At 46.3% G+C, this 16,452-nt stretch overlaps 1 protein-coding gene across 2 annotated transcripts in view; it reads right to left on the reverse strand.

Moving 5' to 3' along the window:
• Positions 1 to 16,452, reverse strand: part of WHRN (whirlin) — a 183,763-nt gene that overhangs the window by 103,720 nt on the left and 63,591 nt on the right. For both annotated transcript variants that reach the window (XM_060251358.1, XM_060251357.1), the window contains exon 2: positions 16,211 to 16,426. In XM_060251358.1, coding sequence (XP_060107341.1) covers positions 16,211 to 16,426 — 216 coding nt within the window. The remainder of the gene's footprint in view (positions 1 to 16,210; positions 16,427 to 16,452) is intronic.

Raw genomic sequence — 16,452 nt, forward strand, 5'->3', positions numbered from 1 at the left:
GGAGACTATGAACAGAATTTCATTTAAGGGATGGCCAGGAGTCATTTTGTAGAAAAAGAAGTGCTGGAGCTCATTAGCACAACTCATTGGCATATGCCACAAACCCCTGACATCACCGGAAGACGTACTAAAGTATGTCAGTTCAGCATCTACCTTTAAATGTTTCTTGAATTATAATTCTCATAATAAAACCTTACTCCCATCATACTTTTTAAATGACTTTCTCCTATGTGGCCACAGTGGCATGGTGATGATTTCCATCTGTCTGCTTTATATGTTTTTTTCCCCAATTTTTTTGTGGAGGGAAATATAAGAAAGTTTGGCATTAAGCAAAATTCTCACAGGGAGTTTGAACAATGGAGCCCAGAAGCAATTTTTTTTTGGGGGGGGGGGGTAAGAAAGAAAGAGCACAATAAAATTTAGAAGTTCTGGAGCTTCACACCTGTGAGCTCCTGCTCAAAATGAAGCCTAGAGCTGACGTGTTAACTGGGGGAGGAAGAAAAAGAAACAAACTTGTGCATATGAATCTTGTGTTAAAGCAGGAAGCGAACCAGACAGTTGACTTGAAACATTGTGGGTATGAAGTGCTGTCAAGATAAAGCTGACTTATGGTGGCCCCGAGCAAGGGACTTTCAAGGCAAGTGAGAAGCAGAGCTGGTTCACCATTGCCTTCCTCTGCAGACATTTCCTTGGTGGTCTCCCTTCCAAGTACTGACTCTGCTTTGCTTCTGAGATCTGATGAGATCAGGCTATAGCATGCCACCTCTTCTCCCGACCTGAAGTATTAAAGAAGTTGATCTCAGTCCTCTACATGTCACAATAAAGTAATAGAGAAAAGAGGGAAGAGCTTGTCTTCCAGTGGCTAAATGGAGACTTATGTATTCATTCACCAAACTAAATGCTGCCTTATGGTCAGATAAGTCTTCATGGGGAGGAACCATGTGGCATAGCAATTAAGAGAATGAGCTGTGACCTCGGAGGTCTCTAATTAAATCTGGCGGTGCTGCAAACCCATGAGATAATGGCCCCAGCAGCAAACACTAATACTGGCCTACTTTGCAAGGGTCTTGCAGTGACGGCAACTTAGTAACGCATCAGAAGTAATTTGAAAAACGAAAGCTCCATACCAAGTCAAGGAAATGTGTTTAAAATGGGACTGGGGAATCTATTTTGTCATGAAAACAGCGGATGCAGGGAGGGAATTTAAACCCTGCTCCTCTTTGCACCTTTCTTCATTGGGCTCTGCTTCTTCCAGCATTTTTCTTATTCCTCGACTCATTTCTGGTAGGGAGAACAGCAATGGAGAACAGAGAGATGTAGCACCCAGGTAGACAGGGCAGGGGAAGGGAGCAGCTCTCTGTGCTCTGTTTTCAGTAAAAATACCCAACACTGGTCCCACTTACTTTAGACATGAAGGGGGTAAACACATTAATAAATACATGAGGATTCCTCCTGTCACATTTAATTTGGCCCTTAGAGTGACATGGATTTAGGCAGAGACCTGCCCCCCCCACGCCTTCAGAAGGCGGGGGGATAATATGTCCTAATTACATTTTTATAATCCTTTTATTTCTATTAGCTACACAATGATAAGTGTCCTCTAATTCCATGTAATGCTGTTGAATGTAAAGCCCTTGTCTGGCAAGTGACCTCCTTGGTAAATTTATTTATTTATTTATTTATTTATTCTATAACTTATATCCCGCCCTTCCCATAAAATGGCTCAGGGCAGCTCACAGCAAATGATAAACAATAAAACAAAGTGCAGAATTATTACATTTAAAAAGTCAAAGCATTTAAAAATCTAAAAAACCTTAAAATCTTAACATTAAACTATACAGTATATTTCACTGAAATCTGATAAGCTACCTTTATCTAGTCAGGCATAGGCTAACCGGAAGAGGGTTGTCTTACAGGCCCTGCGGAACTGAGTAAGATCCCGCAGGGCCCTCACCTCTTCCGGCAGCTGGTTCCACCATGTGGGGGCCACTGTAGAGAAAACGGGTCATGTATTTGAAGAGATGCCAGCCTCCATGTGCATCCTGGGAAATTACAGGTCATCTCCAGACAGGGATGGGCACGAATCAGGACAATGTGATTTGGGTTTGTGGTTTATAGCATGCCTGGTTCGTGAACCACGAACCATCATGAATGTTTAGGGGCCAAATGAACCACTTTGGTTTGTGAGGTTAATGACACAGTAGAACAGCCCTCTGATGTGCTAGAGAAACCAAAATCATGGGGCATCTCCAGCTGACTCTGCTCTACATATCCTCCAAGATTGGTAAGGATTGGATTTATGGGGTCTGAGTTATAGTCCCCAAAATAAGGTGCCCCAGGAAAGTGTATTTCCCCAGAGTCAACTGGAAATGCCTTGCCAGTTTGGTATCTCTGACTTTACAGGATCTATTTTTATTTTTATTTATTTTATTTTAGATTTATAGTCCGCCCTTCCCCATAATGGGCTCAGGGCACATTACAAGCATGATAAAACTGTAAAACAGTAAAATCCAACAATAAAACCATAAAATAATCAATGAACAATCAAAATATGCAGCATGGATGATACAGCGCGTTTTATAAATTAAGATATAAATATCATAGGTGTCATAGCTGTAGGCCTGATATCTAGCAGTTCGAATAGTTGGTCAGCACGGGGAGGTAAGGTAAGGTGAGGAAAGGAAAGGATGCCCTTAAACACGTATGAACCTTCATACGTCATTTTGACAGGCGCAGGTTCAGGAGGTTCAGGAGTGTATAGAATGGATGCTGTGCAAGCCAGATTCATCAAAGTCACAGGGGACCTCCCCTGGATGCTCCTCTGCGTGTTCTCCAAGTTCTTACCCCCCTTTGCTTTGAAGTCTGGTAAATATTTAGATTGAGCAGAGACAGTCTGTCTGGCAAAGATTCTGTTCAGAAACAGGTACGAACCTCCATGAGCAGCTTGAAAGTTCGTAGAAAGTTCATGTTGGTTGACCTGGCACAAGTTTCACTTTGTGAACCACAAACTGGCCAAAATTCCATGCCCATCCCTACTACAGTTGTCATTTTTCCTGGAGAAAATTGATACTTTAGAGGGTGGACTCTATGGCATTGTACCCCACTGAGGTCCCTGTCCCCCCTAGAATCCATCCCCAAATCTCCAGGAGCTTCCCAACTTATCTGGCAACCTCGCCCTGTCCCATCCCTTTCTGGTGGCTAAGAGTCGACAAAGAGGTCTGAACACCCCCGTCAGACATTCTGACCTTGAATTGTACCACTAAGATATTCAGCTTTGAGTGTGCATATGCATATGGATTAACCAACTAACACTGTTGAGAAATTTATTGAAAGAACGTGCAATGCAAAAGTGTCCTAGTTTTTCAAATGATGATCATGGTATGTATTTTCCTCCACTCAACCACATGCTTGAAAATGATTGCAAGCAGTTTCGCATATAATAAAAAAGGTAAAAAGGTAGGGTGTGTGTGTGTGGGGGGGGGGCCTGTTTTAAAGACTGGTTCACAATAACAAGTGATGCTTATTTTCCAGTAATGTGGTGATGTTCCTGGTATATGACTTCATGGAGAATGTTTAATCTGGACAGCCAGTTTGTCTCCATTGGACAGTCAGCTTGTCTCCACTGGACAGCCAGCTTGTCTTAAGCAGGTCTTTCCTTGCCTGCTTAGTTCTTTTTACTGGAGACAGCGGGGAATGAGTTGCTTTACATCTTTACATTAGACAAACAAAGCTAATTTATAACCAAGTCTGACCATTGGTCAGTCTAGCTAAGTATTAGGATTTCCAGACCTCTCGATATAGTGGTAGCGGAGGCCTCCTGGTAATTATGTTTGGTACCTGCCAGTGGCTTTGGTAGGAGGATTAGGGGAGCAGGGAGAGGAAAGGCCTGGAATCCCAGTGACTCCTCAGTGTGCCCATGTTACTTCCAGATTAAACCAGAAGTGACATGGGGCACTCTAGTATTCTGCAAGACCTCTATGGTAAAACCATAAAGCTATTGCAGAATGCTACCCCTAGAGACATGCTGATGTCACTTTTGGGCATAGTGCATCACTGGTGACATCACTCCATCATTGGCGACATCACTGCATCACTGGCAAGGCCCCCTACCCAGTAATGTAGAAATGTCTGTAAATTTTTAGTCAATTTTCATTGCATTGTTTATAGTATGTGTTATATTGCTTTTAGTGCATTGTTTCTCTGTGTTGTAATCCAGTTTCAATTGCACTGTAATCCATTTTTTTTTAAATCTAGTTTCAATTTCACGGTTCAGTTGCATAATCTGTCATGAGTCCCAGTGAAGAATGTGGACTAAGTAATGTGGATTAAATAAAATAATTAGGGCTGTCAACCTCCAAGCAGTGGTTGGAGATCTCATGGGATTTCAATTGATTTTCAGGCAACAGAGATTAGTTTACTTGGAGAAAATGGCTGCTTTGGAGGGTGGATTCTATGGGATTATACCCCAATGGAAACCCCTCCATTCCTCAAACCCTGCCCTCCCCAGGCTCCACCCCCACACTCTCCTGGTATTTTCCAACCCAGACCTTACACGCTTAAAAATCATAAATGTGCATGGTTTTATTGTGTTTCTTTTAATTCCCTGCATGGATGGAAACACTATTTTCATCCAGCTTTTTTACTTTGGTAATTTTCTCATTTGTTTCTCTCATGCCGTTGTTCACACCAGTGATCCTCAAAGAGGTGCCATTTTAATGGCCATTTGCCTGTCGGATTTCATCACTGTGGATGGAACAAGGAAAACCAGCAGTTCTATCCCAAATGAGGGAAAACCGCATAAAGAAACCTGAAACTTTCAAATTGAACCGGAGTGGCCATAAAACTCAGCAGCAGCCCTAGATGGTGTTCTGACATTTTAAGAAGGGATTGGATAAACATCTGGAGTAGAGGTCCATCTGTGCCTATTAGCCACAAGGTGTAGATGGAACTCTCTGTCTGGGGCACTGATGCTCTGCATTCTTGGTGCCTGGGGGAGCAACAGTGGGAGGGCTTCTAGAGTTCTGACCCTGGTGGTGAACCTCCTAATGGCACCTGATTTTTGGCTACTATGTGATACAGAGTGCTGGGCTGGATGGCCCACTGGCCTGATCCAGCATGGCTTCTCTTATTCTTGTTATGTTCTTATCATAGAAAGCCTCCCATTGGCTTGGCACCAATGCTCACTATAAGTTGTGGAGTCTTGTGAGAAAAAATTCTACTTTGTGAGCTACTGGCATTAAAATTATGAACTACTGAATAAATTAGTTTGCTCTGGGGCCATTCGTCTTGAGCTAAGACAAAAATGCATGAGCTGGAGGCTAAAAAACGGTGAGGGAGCTCATACTAACTCAGCTTAGAGGGATCACTGCTTGGTACTCAGTCAAATTAACTCCCACTATCTTGGGGACTTGCTTGCCTCTGAAAATGTCCTCTTTCCTATCTCTCTTCTCCATTTTATTGTTTCAAACTGATGGGTCTTGCCTTTTAAGTGAAACTGATTCTTCACTGTTCTATTTTCTGTTTCTAAATCTTCCACAGAGTGCCATGCACATGTCTGCATAGCTTTCATTTCATTTGCCTATCAGGAACATCAACAGTGAGTAAATATAACCATGGACCCAAAGAGCAGGGAGTACCTCCCAGCACCAGAGCCAGTTTGGTGTAGTGGTTAAGTGTGTGGACTCTTTTCTGGGAGAATTAGGTTTGATTCCCCACTCCTCCACTTGCAGTTGCTGGAATGGCCTTGGGTCAGCCATAGCTTTTGCAGAGCTGTCCTTGAAAGGGCAGCTTCTGTGAGAACTCACTCAGCCCCACCCACCTCACAGGATGTCTGTTGTGGTGGAAGAAGATAAAAGAGATTGTAAGCCACTCAGAGACTGATTCAGAAAGAAGGGATTGGACAAACATCTGGAGCAGAGGTCCATCTATGCCTATTAGCCACAAGGTAGAGATGGGACTCTCCATCTGGGGCAGTGATGCCCTGCATTCTTGGTGCCTGGGGGAGCAACAGTGTGAGGGCTTCTAGAGTTCTGGCCTTACTGGTGGACCTCCTGAGGGCACCTGGCAACTGTGTGACACAGAGTGTTTTCTTTACTTAAGGGGAAGGGAGTCTTTGAGTCCCACCATGTACGATTCCGGCAGTTCAGTAAATATACAACTCTTCGTTCCCTTTTTGCTCCTTTTGTCTGACATTCCCTTGCCCCTCAGCTGGAACTCAGACTCCTGTTTTCTCTTTCAAAAAACTCATTCCTGAAGCCATTGTTCACTCCAGATGCTTTGCTCTGATTAAAAACCAAAGGAAGAAAATAAAAAGGAAGGGGGGGGAGAGATCCCACTACATATGCAAAAACTGATTAGACATCAGAAGTGCTCCCCAGGGTTCTGCCATCCTCAGCTGGCCAAATTGAGTCAGCCAGGAGCACGTCACACGGCCATTAGGGAACGGAGCTGAATGGGCTTGTTAGGAAGAAAAAGGCACAGGATAATTCCAGGACAAACCAGGACAAGGTGCAGAGGGGGACTTGGAGACCAACAGGCAGAACTTGTGCAATAATTCCATCCAGTGTGTTTTTATCTTGCCCATCCTCCAAGGATCCCTGGGCAGCATGCATTGTTCTTTTTTCCTCATTTCTATCCTCATGGCAGCCCTCTGAAGTCAATTAGGCTGAGCGAGCATGACTGGCCCATCGTCTCCCAGCATGCTTTTGTGACAAAGTGGGGATTTGAACGCAGGCCTTGCAGAGCCTAGTACAGCACTCTCAGGGCTTCACATTCAAACCAAGGCAAGTTTGTTGGATTTGTGCTCTGAAGGGCAATAAGAAAATCCATCTGTCATAACAACCTAACATTTTATGCACCCACAGACACCAGAGCTTGTACTAAGCTTTTCTATCCCCACCACAAGGACATACAAACACTATTTTGCAAATGCATATGCTGGAAGAGGAAGGAAGGAAGGAAGAAAGGAAGGAAGGAAGGAAGGAAGGAAGGAAGGAAGGAAGGAAGGAAGGAAGGAAGGAAGGAAGGAAGGAAGGAAGGAAGGAAGGAAGGAAGGAAGGAAATCCACAGAAAGAAAGGAAAGAGGAATGGAACAGAATTGATGGGGAACAGGAAGAAACAGCTTTATTTCTTGTTAAGTCCCACACATCCAAGGACACAAAAACATTGTTCCCACTGCACAGTTTCCTCCTACCCAAAAAGTGTCCAACTGAATTCCTGAATAAAGTCCCTCCTTTTTGTTGAACCTCCAGGTGGGGCCTGGAGATTTCCAGGAATTACAGTTGATCTCCAGACTACAGAGATCAGTTCCTAGGGTTGCCAGAAAGCAGGTCTCAGTGGGGGTTCACCTGCTTTGGGGGACTTTGGCTTGCCACTGGCTAGCTGGCTGCTGGGGGAAACCCCACCCCCAAAAGTGACATTGTCATGCAATGTTCTTAATGTGATGACATCATTTCCAGGTGGCATCATCACTTCAGGGACATTGCATGGTGACACTCTGGTTTTTAGGCAAACTCTATGAGTTTGAAGCCAACCCCCTCTCCACAGAGTTTTGCCTCAGAACCAGAGCATTGCCAATGATGTCACTGATGTGATGATATCACTTCAAGGTGATGTCATCACATCCCCTGGAATGCCCTCCAAATCCCTCCTCCCCCGTGATGAAGAGGGGACTTGGCAATCCTAAGAATTCCCCTGAAGAAAATGGCAGCTTTGGAGAGTATTCTATGGCATCTCATCCATGCAAACCCTACCTTCCCTAGGCACTGCCACCAAACTCCAGAAATGTCCTAAGTCAGAGTTTGCGTGCCTGTGCTCCATAACTCGCCACTAACACTTGGGTTGGTGACAACAGTGAACATAAGAGAAGCCATGTTGGATCAGGCCAATGGCCCATCCAGTCTAACATTCTGTCACATAGTGGCAAAAAACAAAGCAAAACGCATCAGTGAGCTCCCTCTATGTCAAACAGCTTGAACATAAGAACATAAGAGAAGCCATGTTGGATCTGGCCAATGGCCCATCCAGTCCAACACTCTGTGTCACACAGTGGCAAAAAAAAAAAAAAGAGGTTCACAAGTGGGGCTAGAAGTCCTTCCCCTTTGCCACCCCCCCAAGCACCAAGAATACAGAGCATCACTGCCCCAGGCAATTCCAATAATACGCTGTGGCTAATAGCCACTGATGGATCTCTGTTCCATATTTTTATCCAAACCCCTCTTGAAGCTGGCTATGCTTGTAGCCGCCACCACGTCCTGTGGCAGTGAATTCCACAAGTTAACCCCCCTTTGGGTAAAGAAGTACTTTCTTTTATCCGTTCTAACCCTACTGCTCAGCAATTTCATTGAATACCCACGAGTTCTTGTATTGTGAGAAAGGGAGAAAAGTACTTCTTTCTCTACTTTCTCCATCCCATGCATAATCTTGTAAACCTCTATCATGTCACCCTGCAGTCGACGTTTCTCCAAGCTAAAGAGCCCCAAGCGTTTTAACCTTTCTTCATAGGGAAAGTGTTCCAGCCCTTTAATCATTCTAGTTGCCCTTCTCTGGACTTTTTCCAATGCTATAATATCCTTTTTGAGGTGCGATGACCAGAATTGTACACAGTATTCCAAATGAGACCGCACCATCGATTTATACAGGGGCATTATGATACTGGCTTATTTGTTATCAATTCCCTTCCTAATAATTCCCAGCATGGTGTTTGCCTTGACTAGGAAAACTCTTGCTTTCTTCAAGAAGTTTGCTTTGCTCTGAATGCTGATGACACACAATGCCTTTTAAAACAAAACAAAATAAAAACCTTTATTTCATATTTAATTAAACCCATAGGCCAAAGATTGCTAAAGTGTGCAGGTAGTACAAAATCTCCTGACTCCATCTGTTGTAAGGCTGCTTGCTTCCAGGTGGGGCCTGGAGATCTCCCAGAATTACACATGACCTCCAATTTACTCTGGTCATTTCCTCAGGAGAATATGGCTGCTTTAGAGGATGGATTCTAAGGCATTATACTCCTCTGAGGTCCTTCCTCATCTGAACCTCTCCCTCTCCAGGGTCCTCCTTCAAATCTCCAGGAATTTTTCAGCCTGGAGTTGGCAACTCTATCCTGTCCTGTGTGCGCCTCACCCCCTGTGCCCATGTTTATTCCCCTCTCGCAACCCATGACTGCTTCAAGCATGGGAAAGAGTAAAACACAAATCCCTTTGTTCCATCACACTCATAGCCTGGCTAGCTGTTTGCTGGAATACTGGATGCAACTTATATGACATCGCTCTATGTACTTATCACACTTTTTATCCCACACTTTGTTTATTTACTTCATTTATACTCTGCCCTCCATTCTCTGCCAATCAAAGAAGAAGAAGACTGCAGATTTATGCCCCGCCCTTCTCTCTGAATCAGAGACTCAGAGTGGTTTATAATCTCCTATATCTTCTCCCTGCACAACACGCACCCTGTGAGGTAGGTGGGGCTGAGAGGGCTCTCACAGCAGCTGCCCTTTCAAGGACATCTCCTGCGATAGCTATGGCTAACCCAAGGCCATTCCAACAGCTGTAAATGGAGGAGTGGAGAATGAAACCTGTTTTTCCTAGATAAGAGTCCGCACACTTAACCACTATACTAAACTGGCTCTCTAAGGCGGTTTACATCTTCCTCTTCTTCTGCATTTTATCCTAACAATAACCCTCTGAGGTAGGCTAAATTGAGAGAGTATGACTGGCTCCAGGTCACCCACTCAGCATCCCTGGCAGTCTGGGGATTTGAACCTGGGTCTCCTGGCCTGATGCTCTAACTGTTGCACCCCACTGGCTGTCTTCAAGGAGCCGGCATTTGTAGATTTCCCCTTCTTCCTTTTATCTTTGCAACGATCCTGGGAGAGAGTGAATGGCCTCAGATTACACCCAGGAAGCTATACAGATAAGCAGGGACTTGTCTCACCCCTACATAGAGCAGCAGCACGTCATCCATGACCTTTTGACTTGTTAAAGACGGTTCTCTGCACAACCTGACTTTTAAGGGAGAGATGCAACAGAAGTGCTGCTTTCAGATTTTTCTAACGATTCATGCATGTCAGACACCTTCCAAAAACAGCATTCTCTGGGAGGTCCCCATCCCTTCACCTAACGCATTAATTTTCCATATGCAGGGAATTTGTTTTTAATTTCTCACTCTTGAGAACGCTGCATCAGATATAAATGTCAAGGTTGAAGTCCAGCAGTGCCTTGGTGGCAAACTAGATTGCCAGGATATAAGTTTTGGAGAGTCAAAGTTCCCTTTGTCAGAAGGGATGAAGGAAGAAAAAGAAGAGTTGGATTTATACCAGGGCTGCAGCCAGGTTTTTAAAAGTCAAGGGGCTTTTTAAAAAGTCAGAGGGCACCCTTTCTCATCCACTGCAGGGCTTGCCACTTCTCAGAAGCTTTCTGGGGTAGGGGCAAAAGCCGGAGGCTCTGCAATTGGTCAACTCGAGGCAGCCAACCCTAAAACTTTGAAGTCAAGAAGGGACTGCACCTTGTGTGCAAGCAGGGGGGTTTCCTTCCACCTTCCTCTCCCCCATTCCGGCACTTTTCAGCCAGCAGCTCCATCCGCCCTCCCCTGGACCATTTCACATGGCTTCCTCTGCCTCCCTCCTCTCCACCTGCTGCTTTTGCTGCTGCAGTGCACTGTGGCCTGCTCAGATCTTCCAGCTGCCACTGCTTCACTGCCTCAGCCATGCAAAAAGAGGGGGGGGGGAGCAGTTGCACCTTGGAGGGGCCCCTGTGAGTTGGGAGGCCCTGCCTGGAAGTCAGGGAGCAGTGCCTCCACAGGCCCCTCTGTGGCTACAGGCCTGATTTATGCTCTGCCTTTCATTGGGAGTCTCAGAGCAGCTTACAATCGCCTTCCCTTCCTCTCCCCACAACAGACACCCTGTAAGGGAGGTGGGGCTGAGAGACCTCGGAGAGTACCGTGACTGGCCCAAGGTCACCCAGCCGGCTGCATGGGGGGAGGAGGAGGGCATTGAACCCGTTTCTCCAGATTAGAGTCCACTGCTCTTAACCATTCCACCAAGGAGATCTTTGGCTCTCAAAGGCTCATACCCTGGAAATCCTGTTGGTCTTGCTCTTCCCCTGCAGACCATCACGACTAGCCACTTGAGACACACAAACGTGTTGCTCATCTTTGAGTTGCCTCTGCTCTGTTTCCAGAATGACTCAGGCAAACAGGACCATTTCCCTGGCAGAATCCGAAAGCCCTGTTGCTTCTTCAGCCGTACAATTCGAAGGCAACGGAAGAAAATATTACTGACATTTATAAAGCCTTACCTCAGGATTTACCAAGCCAATAAAAGCAAACAAATCAATGAGAAGTAGCTCCCGACTGTAATGTTATGAAGAGGAGGGAAGCATCTCGAATTGACGGAGATTTGAAAGGGGAGGATGAAATGATCTAAGTCCCAATCGAATCCCATTCATCCTTAAGGCAGGATTGATATTCCGGGTGCCAAAAACTGAGAAAAGAAAATGCTGTGCGGCTCCGCGTGGCAAAAACACCTGCTTTATGTGCAGAAGGTCCCTGGTTCAATCCCGGGTGCTTCCAGTTCAAGGAACTCGGACAGTCAGGTAGTAGGGAAGACCTTTCTTTGCCTGAGACCTTGGAGAGCAGCTGCCGGTCAGAGTGGACAATACTAAATTATACAGACTGAGACCAATGTTCCCTCTAAGCTGTGGAGTCTTGTGAGTAAAAAATCTACTTTGTGAGCTACTGGCATTAAAGTTGTGAGCTACTGCATACATTAGTTTGCTCTGGGGCCATTTTTCCTGAGCTGGGACAAAAATGTGTGAGCTGGAGGCTAAAAAATTGTGAGCTAGCTCACACTAACTCAGCTTAGAGGGAACGCTGACTGAGATCCATCTCAACGCTTTGCATATAGAAAACCCTCGGCTCACAGTGCAATCCTAAACAGAACTACACACTCTGCCAATCTGTTCAGGATTGCACTCCTAACCCGTGTTCCCTCTAAGCTGAGTTAGTGTGAACTAGCTCACAGTATGTTAGCCTCCGGTTCACACATTTTTGTCTTAGCTCAGGGAAAACGGCCCCAGAGCAAATTAATTCATGCAGTAGCTCACAGCTTCAATGTCAGTAACTCAGGAAGTAGAATCTTTGCTCACAAGACTCCACAGCTTAGAAGGAGAACATAACAGAAGCCATGTTGGGTCCCATCCAGTCCAATGTCCCATCCAGTCCAACATTCTGTGTCACACAGTGGCCAAAACCCCCAACTGCCATCAGGAGGTCCACCAGTGGGGCCAGGACACTAGAAGCCCTCCCACTGTGCCCCCTAAGCACCGAGAATACAGAGCATCACTGCCCCAGACAGAGACTTCCAAGGATAAGCTGTGGCTAATAGCCACTGATGGACCTCTACTCCATATGCTTATCCAATCCCCTCTTGAAGCTGCCTATGCTTGTAGGCAGTATTGCTCCTAACCCCCAACATCTCCAGTGAAAGGCTCTCCAGCCACAGATGTTGGGGAAGACCCTGTCCAAAACCCTGCCTTGTGAAATGTCTGGAGATTTAGGGATATTGCCTGGAGGATGCGCTTTGGGGATGAACTGCATAGCTAATTTGACTCCTCCAGACTTCAGTTAAAAGTTCTGCCTGCTCTAATCCCCTCTGCATCCAAAAGAGAGCTCCTCCTGGCTGCAAGGAGTTTTTTAAATCATGTCTGTTTCTCCATCTACTGACCAGGTCAGGCTGGGTCAACAAAGAACCTTTTCCTGAAACCTTCAGAAGTTTGTTCCCTGCTTGAAGGGGGTGGGAAGGAGCCTGATCATCCCGTTGCCTATACCAGGGGTGGCCAAACTGTGGCTCAGGAGCTACATGTGGCTCTTTCACACATGATGGCTGAAGCCAGATGGCTGGTTTGGGGCGGCTTGCGGCTGCCCCAAGGAAAGCTGGTCAGAAGGAGAGCACCCCAGAGCTTCCGGATGGCGCTGGAAGAAGGGGTGGGCCTTGGGTGGCCGAGGAGCGTCTGGAACACTCACGTGTCCTGCTCGCAGCTCCCTGGGTGCTCGTAAGGAGCCCTACAGCCTTCTAGATGGCTGGGCGCTGCCTCGGAGCCACCCCAGCAAAAGGGGACCGCTTTCCAAGTGGTGCCTTTTTGAGGCGGCTGGAGCATCCTTGAGGACGGGGTAAGTGCGGGACAGGGGCTGGCAGCAGGTGTTGCCGTCTGGATGGGTTTTTTTGGGTCATCTTCAGAGGCATCTCTGAGTTGACCCAAAGTGCCAGTATGTAATCAGCCACTGTGTGGCTCTTTGAGCCCCCACTGCCCCATCGGCTGGCTTGGAGAAGGCCTTTGTCTCTTTTAATCATTTCTCCAAGCCAAACCAGCCAGTTTTCTTGCCACCTCTCTCCATCTTCCTTCCTGCTCTCCAACATCTGACATTCATGTTTTGTGGCTCTCAAACATCTGACATTTACTCTATGTGGCTCTTACCTTAAGCAAATTTGGCCACCCCTGGTCTATACTGATTAGCATTTGTATGAAGGTGGGCTGTCAGTCTGGAAAATCTGACTTCCCCCCACAGCTTCCAAAGAAAAAATGCATTTCTTCACAGCACTACAGGGCTCTTTTGCAGCTTCTCACATTCGACTCACTTTAATGAAACATGGATGAAGTTACACATCAAAAGGAGCGGGGGGAGACCCCTAGCCATCTTTCTAGGAAATCTGCTCTACAGAGAACAAGGATCGTATTGGCAACAAAGGAATACAAAGGAATACAAGCTACGTTCTTCAGCAATACTTTGATGCTTTTAATATTTCAAGAGCTGGAAGAGCTGAAAGCAAAAGAAAAGGGTCTTTTTCTCAACAAGATCAGACAGAGACATCTTGCAGGCATCGCTGAGGCTTCAGAGTACTCTAAGAATCCCCGCCATGCCCCCTGCATCGTTGCCCAGTTCTTTTGAGGATTTTCAGCAGGAGGAGAGCTGCTGTTGGTAGGCGGGGCGGGGTGGGGGTGGGGATTGGTCAAGGATGCAGCCCACAGCCCCAGGGAAACCATGCATATTTAATGCAAGGGATTTCAAATGGGCCTCAGACCGTCCTTCTGCATATAGATTGCAAATGGTTCGTCCTTGTGGTTTTGACACCCCAAATCCATTTTTTCCCCCTGTTTGGCATTTCCCTTCTGCATTCATGATTCATTAGTTCTGTGTCCTTTTCCTGCCTCCTGGCAGAAACATGCGTTTTGCAACGTTATTTACGTGTTGTTAATTCTGCATTGTAGATTAAAAGGACGCGCTTTGTTTGTATAAATGCTGTTTACGCCGTGCATTGACAAATTCCTTTGACGTAGAAATGAATCCGCAAGGCCCACAGTGAAAAGTGGGGAATGGACATGACTATAAGACACAAAATGGGTATCATTTGCTAATCCTTACACAGCAATGACACCCAAACTGGCATATTTACAGATCATTTTGTCATTTCCACGAGCATGCAAGGTAGCTGTGAAGCAGAACTATTTGGGAAGCCAACCAGCACTGCCTCTCTCCATCCAATTCCACCAACTGTTAACATGCTGGGGTGATGACAGACCACAAGTGAACCCCAGGTGTGCTGAATGACCAGCCACATATGTTAAAAGCAGTGACAAGTGACCAGACCAAGGCAGGACAGCGAGTCTTATTTCTTTCTGCCCTCTGACTCGTGACACAAGGGCAGACAACAGCAAACTACTTCTGAAATGTCTCTTGCCTAAAAAAAAGGCTAGCTCACCACCTAGTCATGCATAACGCTAAAAGAGCTAGAACTTCTGGCTGCCGGACAATCTTAGGATCCCCTGGCTATTCTACACACAATGCCATTCAGTCAATAAATAATTTGTTGTAGAGGCAGCCTTCCTCTCAGCCAAGAGGAGATGAAACAGTGTGAGATAGTGTTGTGAAATGGTTAGCGTGTCAGACTACGCCTGGGGAGACCTAGGTTCACATCCCCAAGCAGTCATGAAGCTCACTGGGTGACCCTGGGTCAGGCATATGCTCAGCCTCATCTACCCCACAGCAATGCTGTGAAGATGAAATGAAAGAGAAGAGCCACCCTAAGTTCTCCTGATGGAAAAGTGAGGGGAAAATGCAATAGAAAGCCAGCTCTCAGAGGCCTGGAGAAACAACCTCAAGGTCCACCTTAAACCTAAAGCAAGGGGTGAGATCTCAAATGGCACCGTAGCCCCTGAATTCCCCCCTCCGAGCTAACCCTCAGCGTAGTTTACATAAAAAAAATCCACACACAACCAATAAAAGCATCAAATAAACTTGGTCATGCAACAGCGGCAGCAACAGCAACAACAACAACAACAACAACAAATCCAGCATTGGGAGTGGGGGGAGGAATCAACAACCCTCACGTGGTTTGGTTATAGCCAGAGCTTTTTTTTTTTTTTTGTAGCAGGAACTCCTTTGCATATTGGGCTACACTCCCCTAATGCAGTCAATCCTCCAAGAGCTTACAGGGCTCTTCTTACAGGGCCTATTGTAAGCTCTTGGAGGATTGGCTGAATCAGGGGGGTGTAGCCTAATATGCAAAGGAATTCTTGCTACCAAAAAAAAAAAGCCCTGGTTCTAGCAAATAAAGACTACCAATGATATCTTTATAGGCATGCAGATGGTAACTTGAGCATGCAGGCAGGTCCGTTTAGGTGGGCTTAGCAGATTCAATACAGGGCATGCCAGCCTCCAGGGGGACCTGAAAATCCCCCAGAATTACAGCTTATCTTCAGACCACAGAGATCAGTTCTCCTGGAGAAAATGGATGCTTTGGATGGTGGACTCGATGGCATTGCATGCCCCACTGAGGTTCCTGTCCTCTCTAGGCTCCATCCCCAAATCTCCAGGAGTTTCCCAAGCAGCATCTAGCAACCCTTCCTCCCAGGAGTGGAATTCTAGCAGGAGCTCCTTTGCATATTAGGCCACACCTTCCTGCTGTAGCCAATCCTCCCAAGAGCTTACAAGGCTCTTTTTGTAAGCTCTTGGAGGATTGGCTACATCAGGGAGGTGTGGCCTAATATGCAAAGGATCTCCTGCTAGAATTCCACCCCTGCTTCCTCCTATCCCCTTCCAGTGGTGGGGGTGGGTGAGAACCTGGCAACCTCAGGTAGCTTATACTACAAACCAACAATTTCTTGTAGACAGCACAACAGAGCCATATTTCCTGCCCACCCGCTGCACTCACCTTCTTCTCATCGCCTTCTTGCAGCAGTTGGAGGTGGCTCCTCTTATCGGCATCCTTGCGTAGGGTACTGCTCTGGTGCTGGGGCAGGCCTACAGGCGGGGAAACACTCCGGCCCTGGGGATCCACCCACGTGTAGATGTGATTGGTGACGTAACCGCCAGGGATGCGTCCGACCGAGTGAACTGAAAGATTCAGCTTCTTGGACCCTTTCAGTGCCTAGGAAAGAGGGAGAAGGAAGCTTA

Source organism: Heteronotia binoei, chromosome 12 (assembly GCF_032191835.1).
Source record: "Heteronotia binoei isolate CCM8104 ecotype False Entrance Well chromosome 12, APGP_CSIRO_Hbin_v1, whole genome shotgun sequence".
NCBI lineage: Eukaryota > Metazoa > Chordata > Lepidosauria > Squamata > Gekkonidae > Heteronotia > Heteronotia binoei.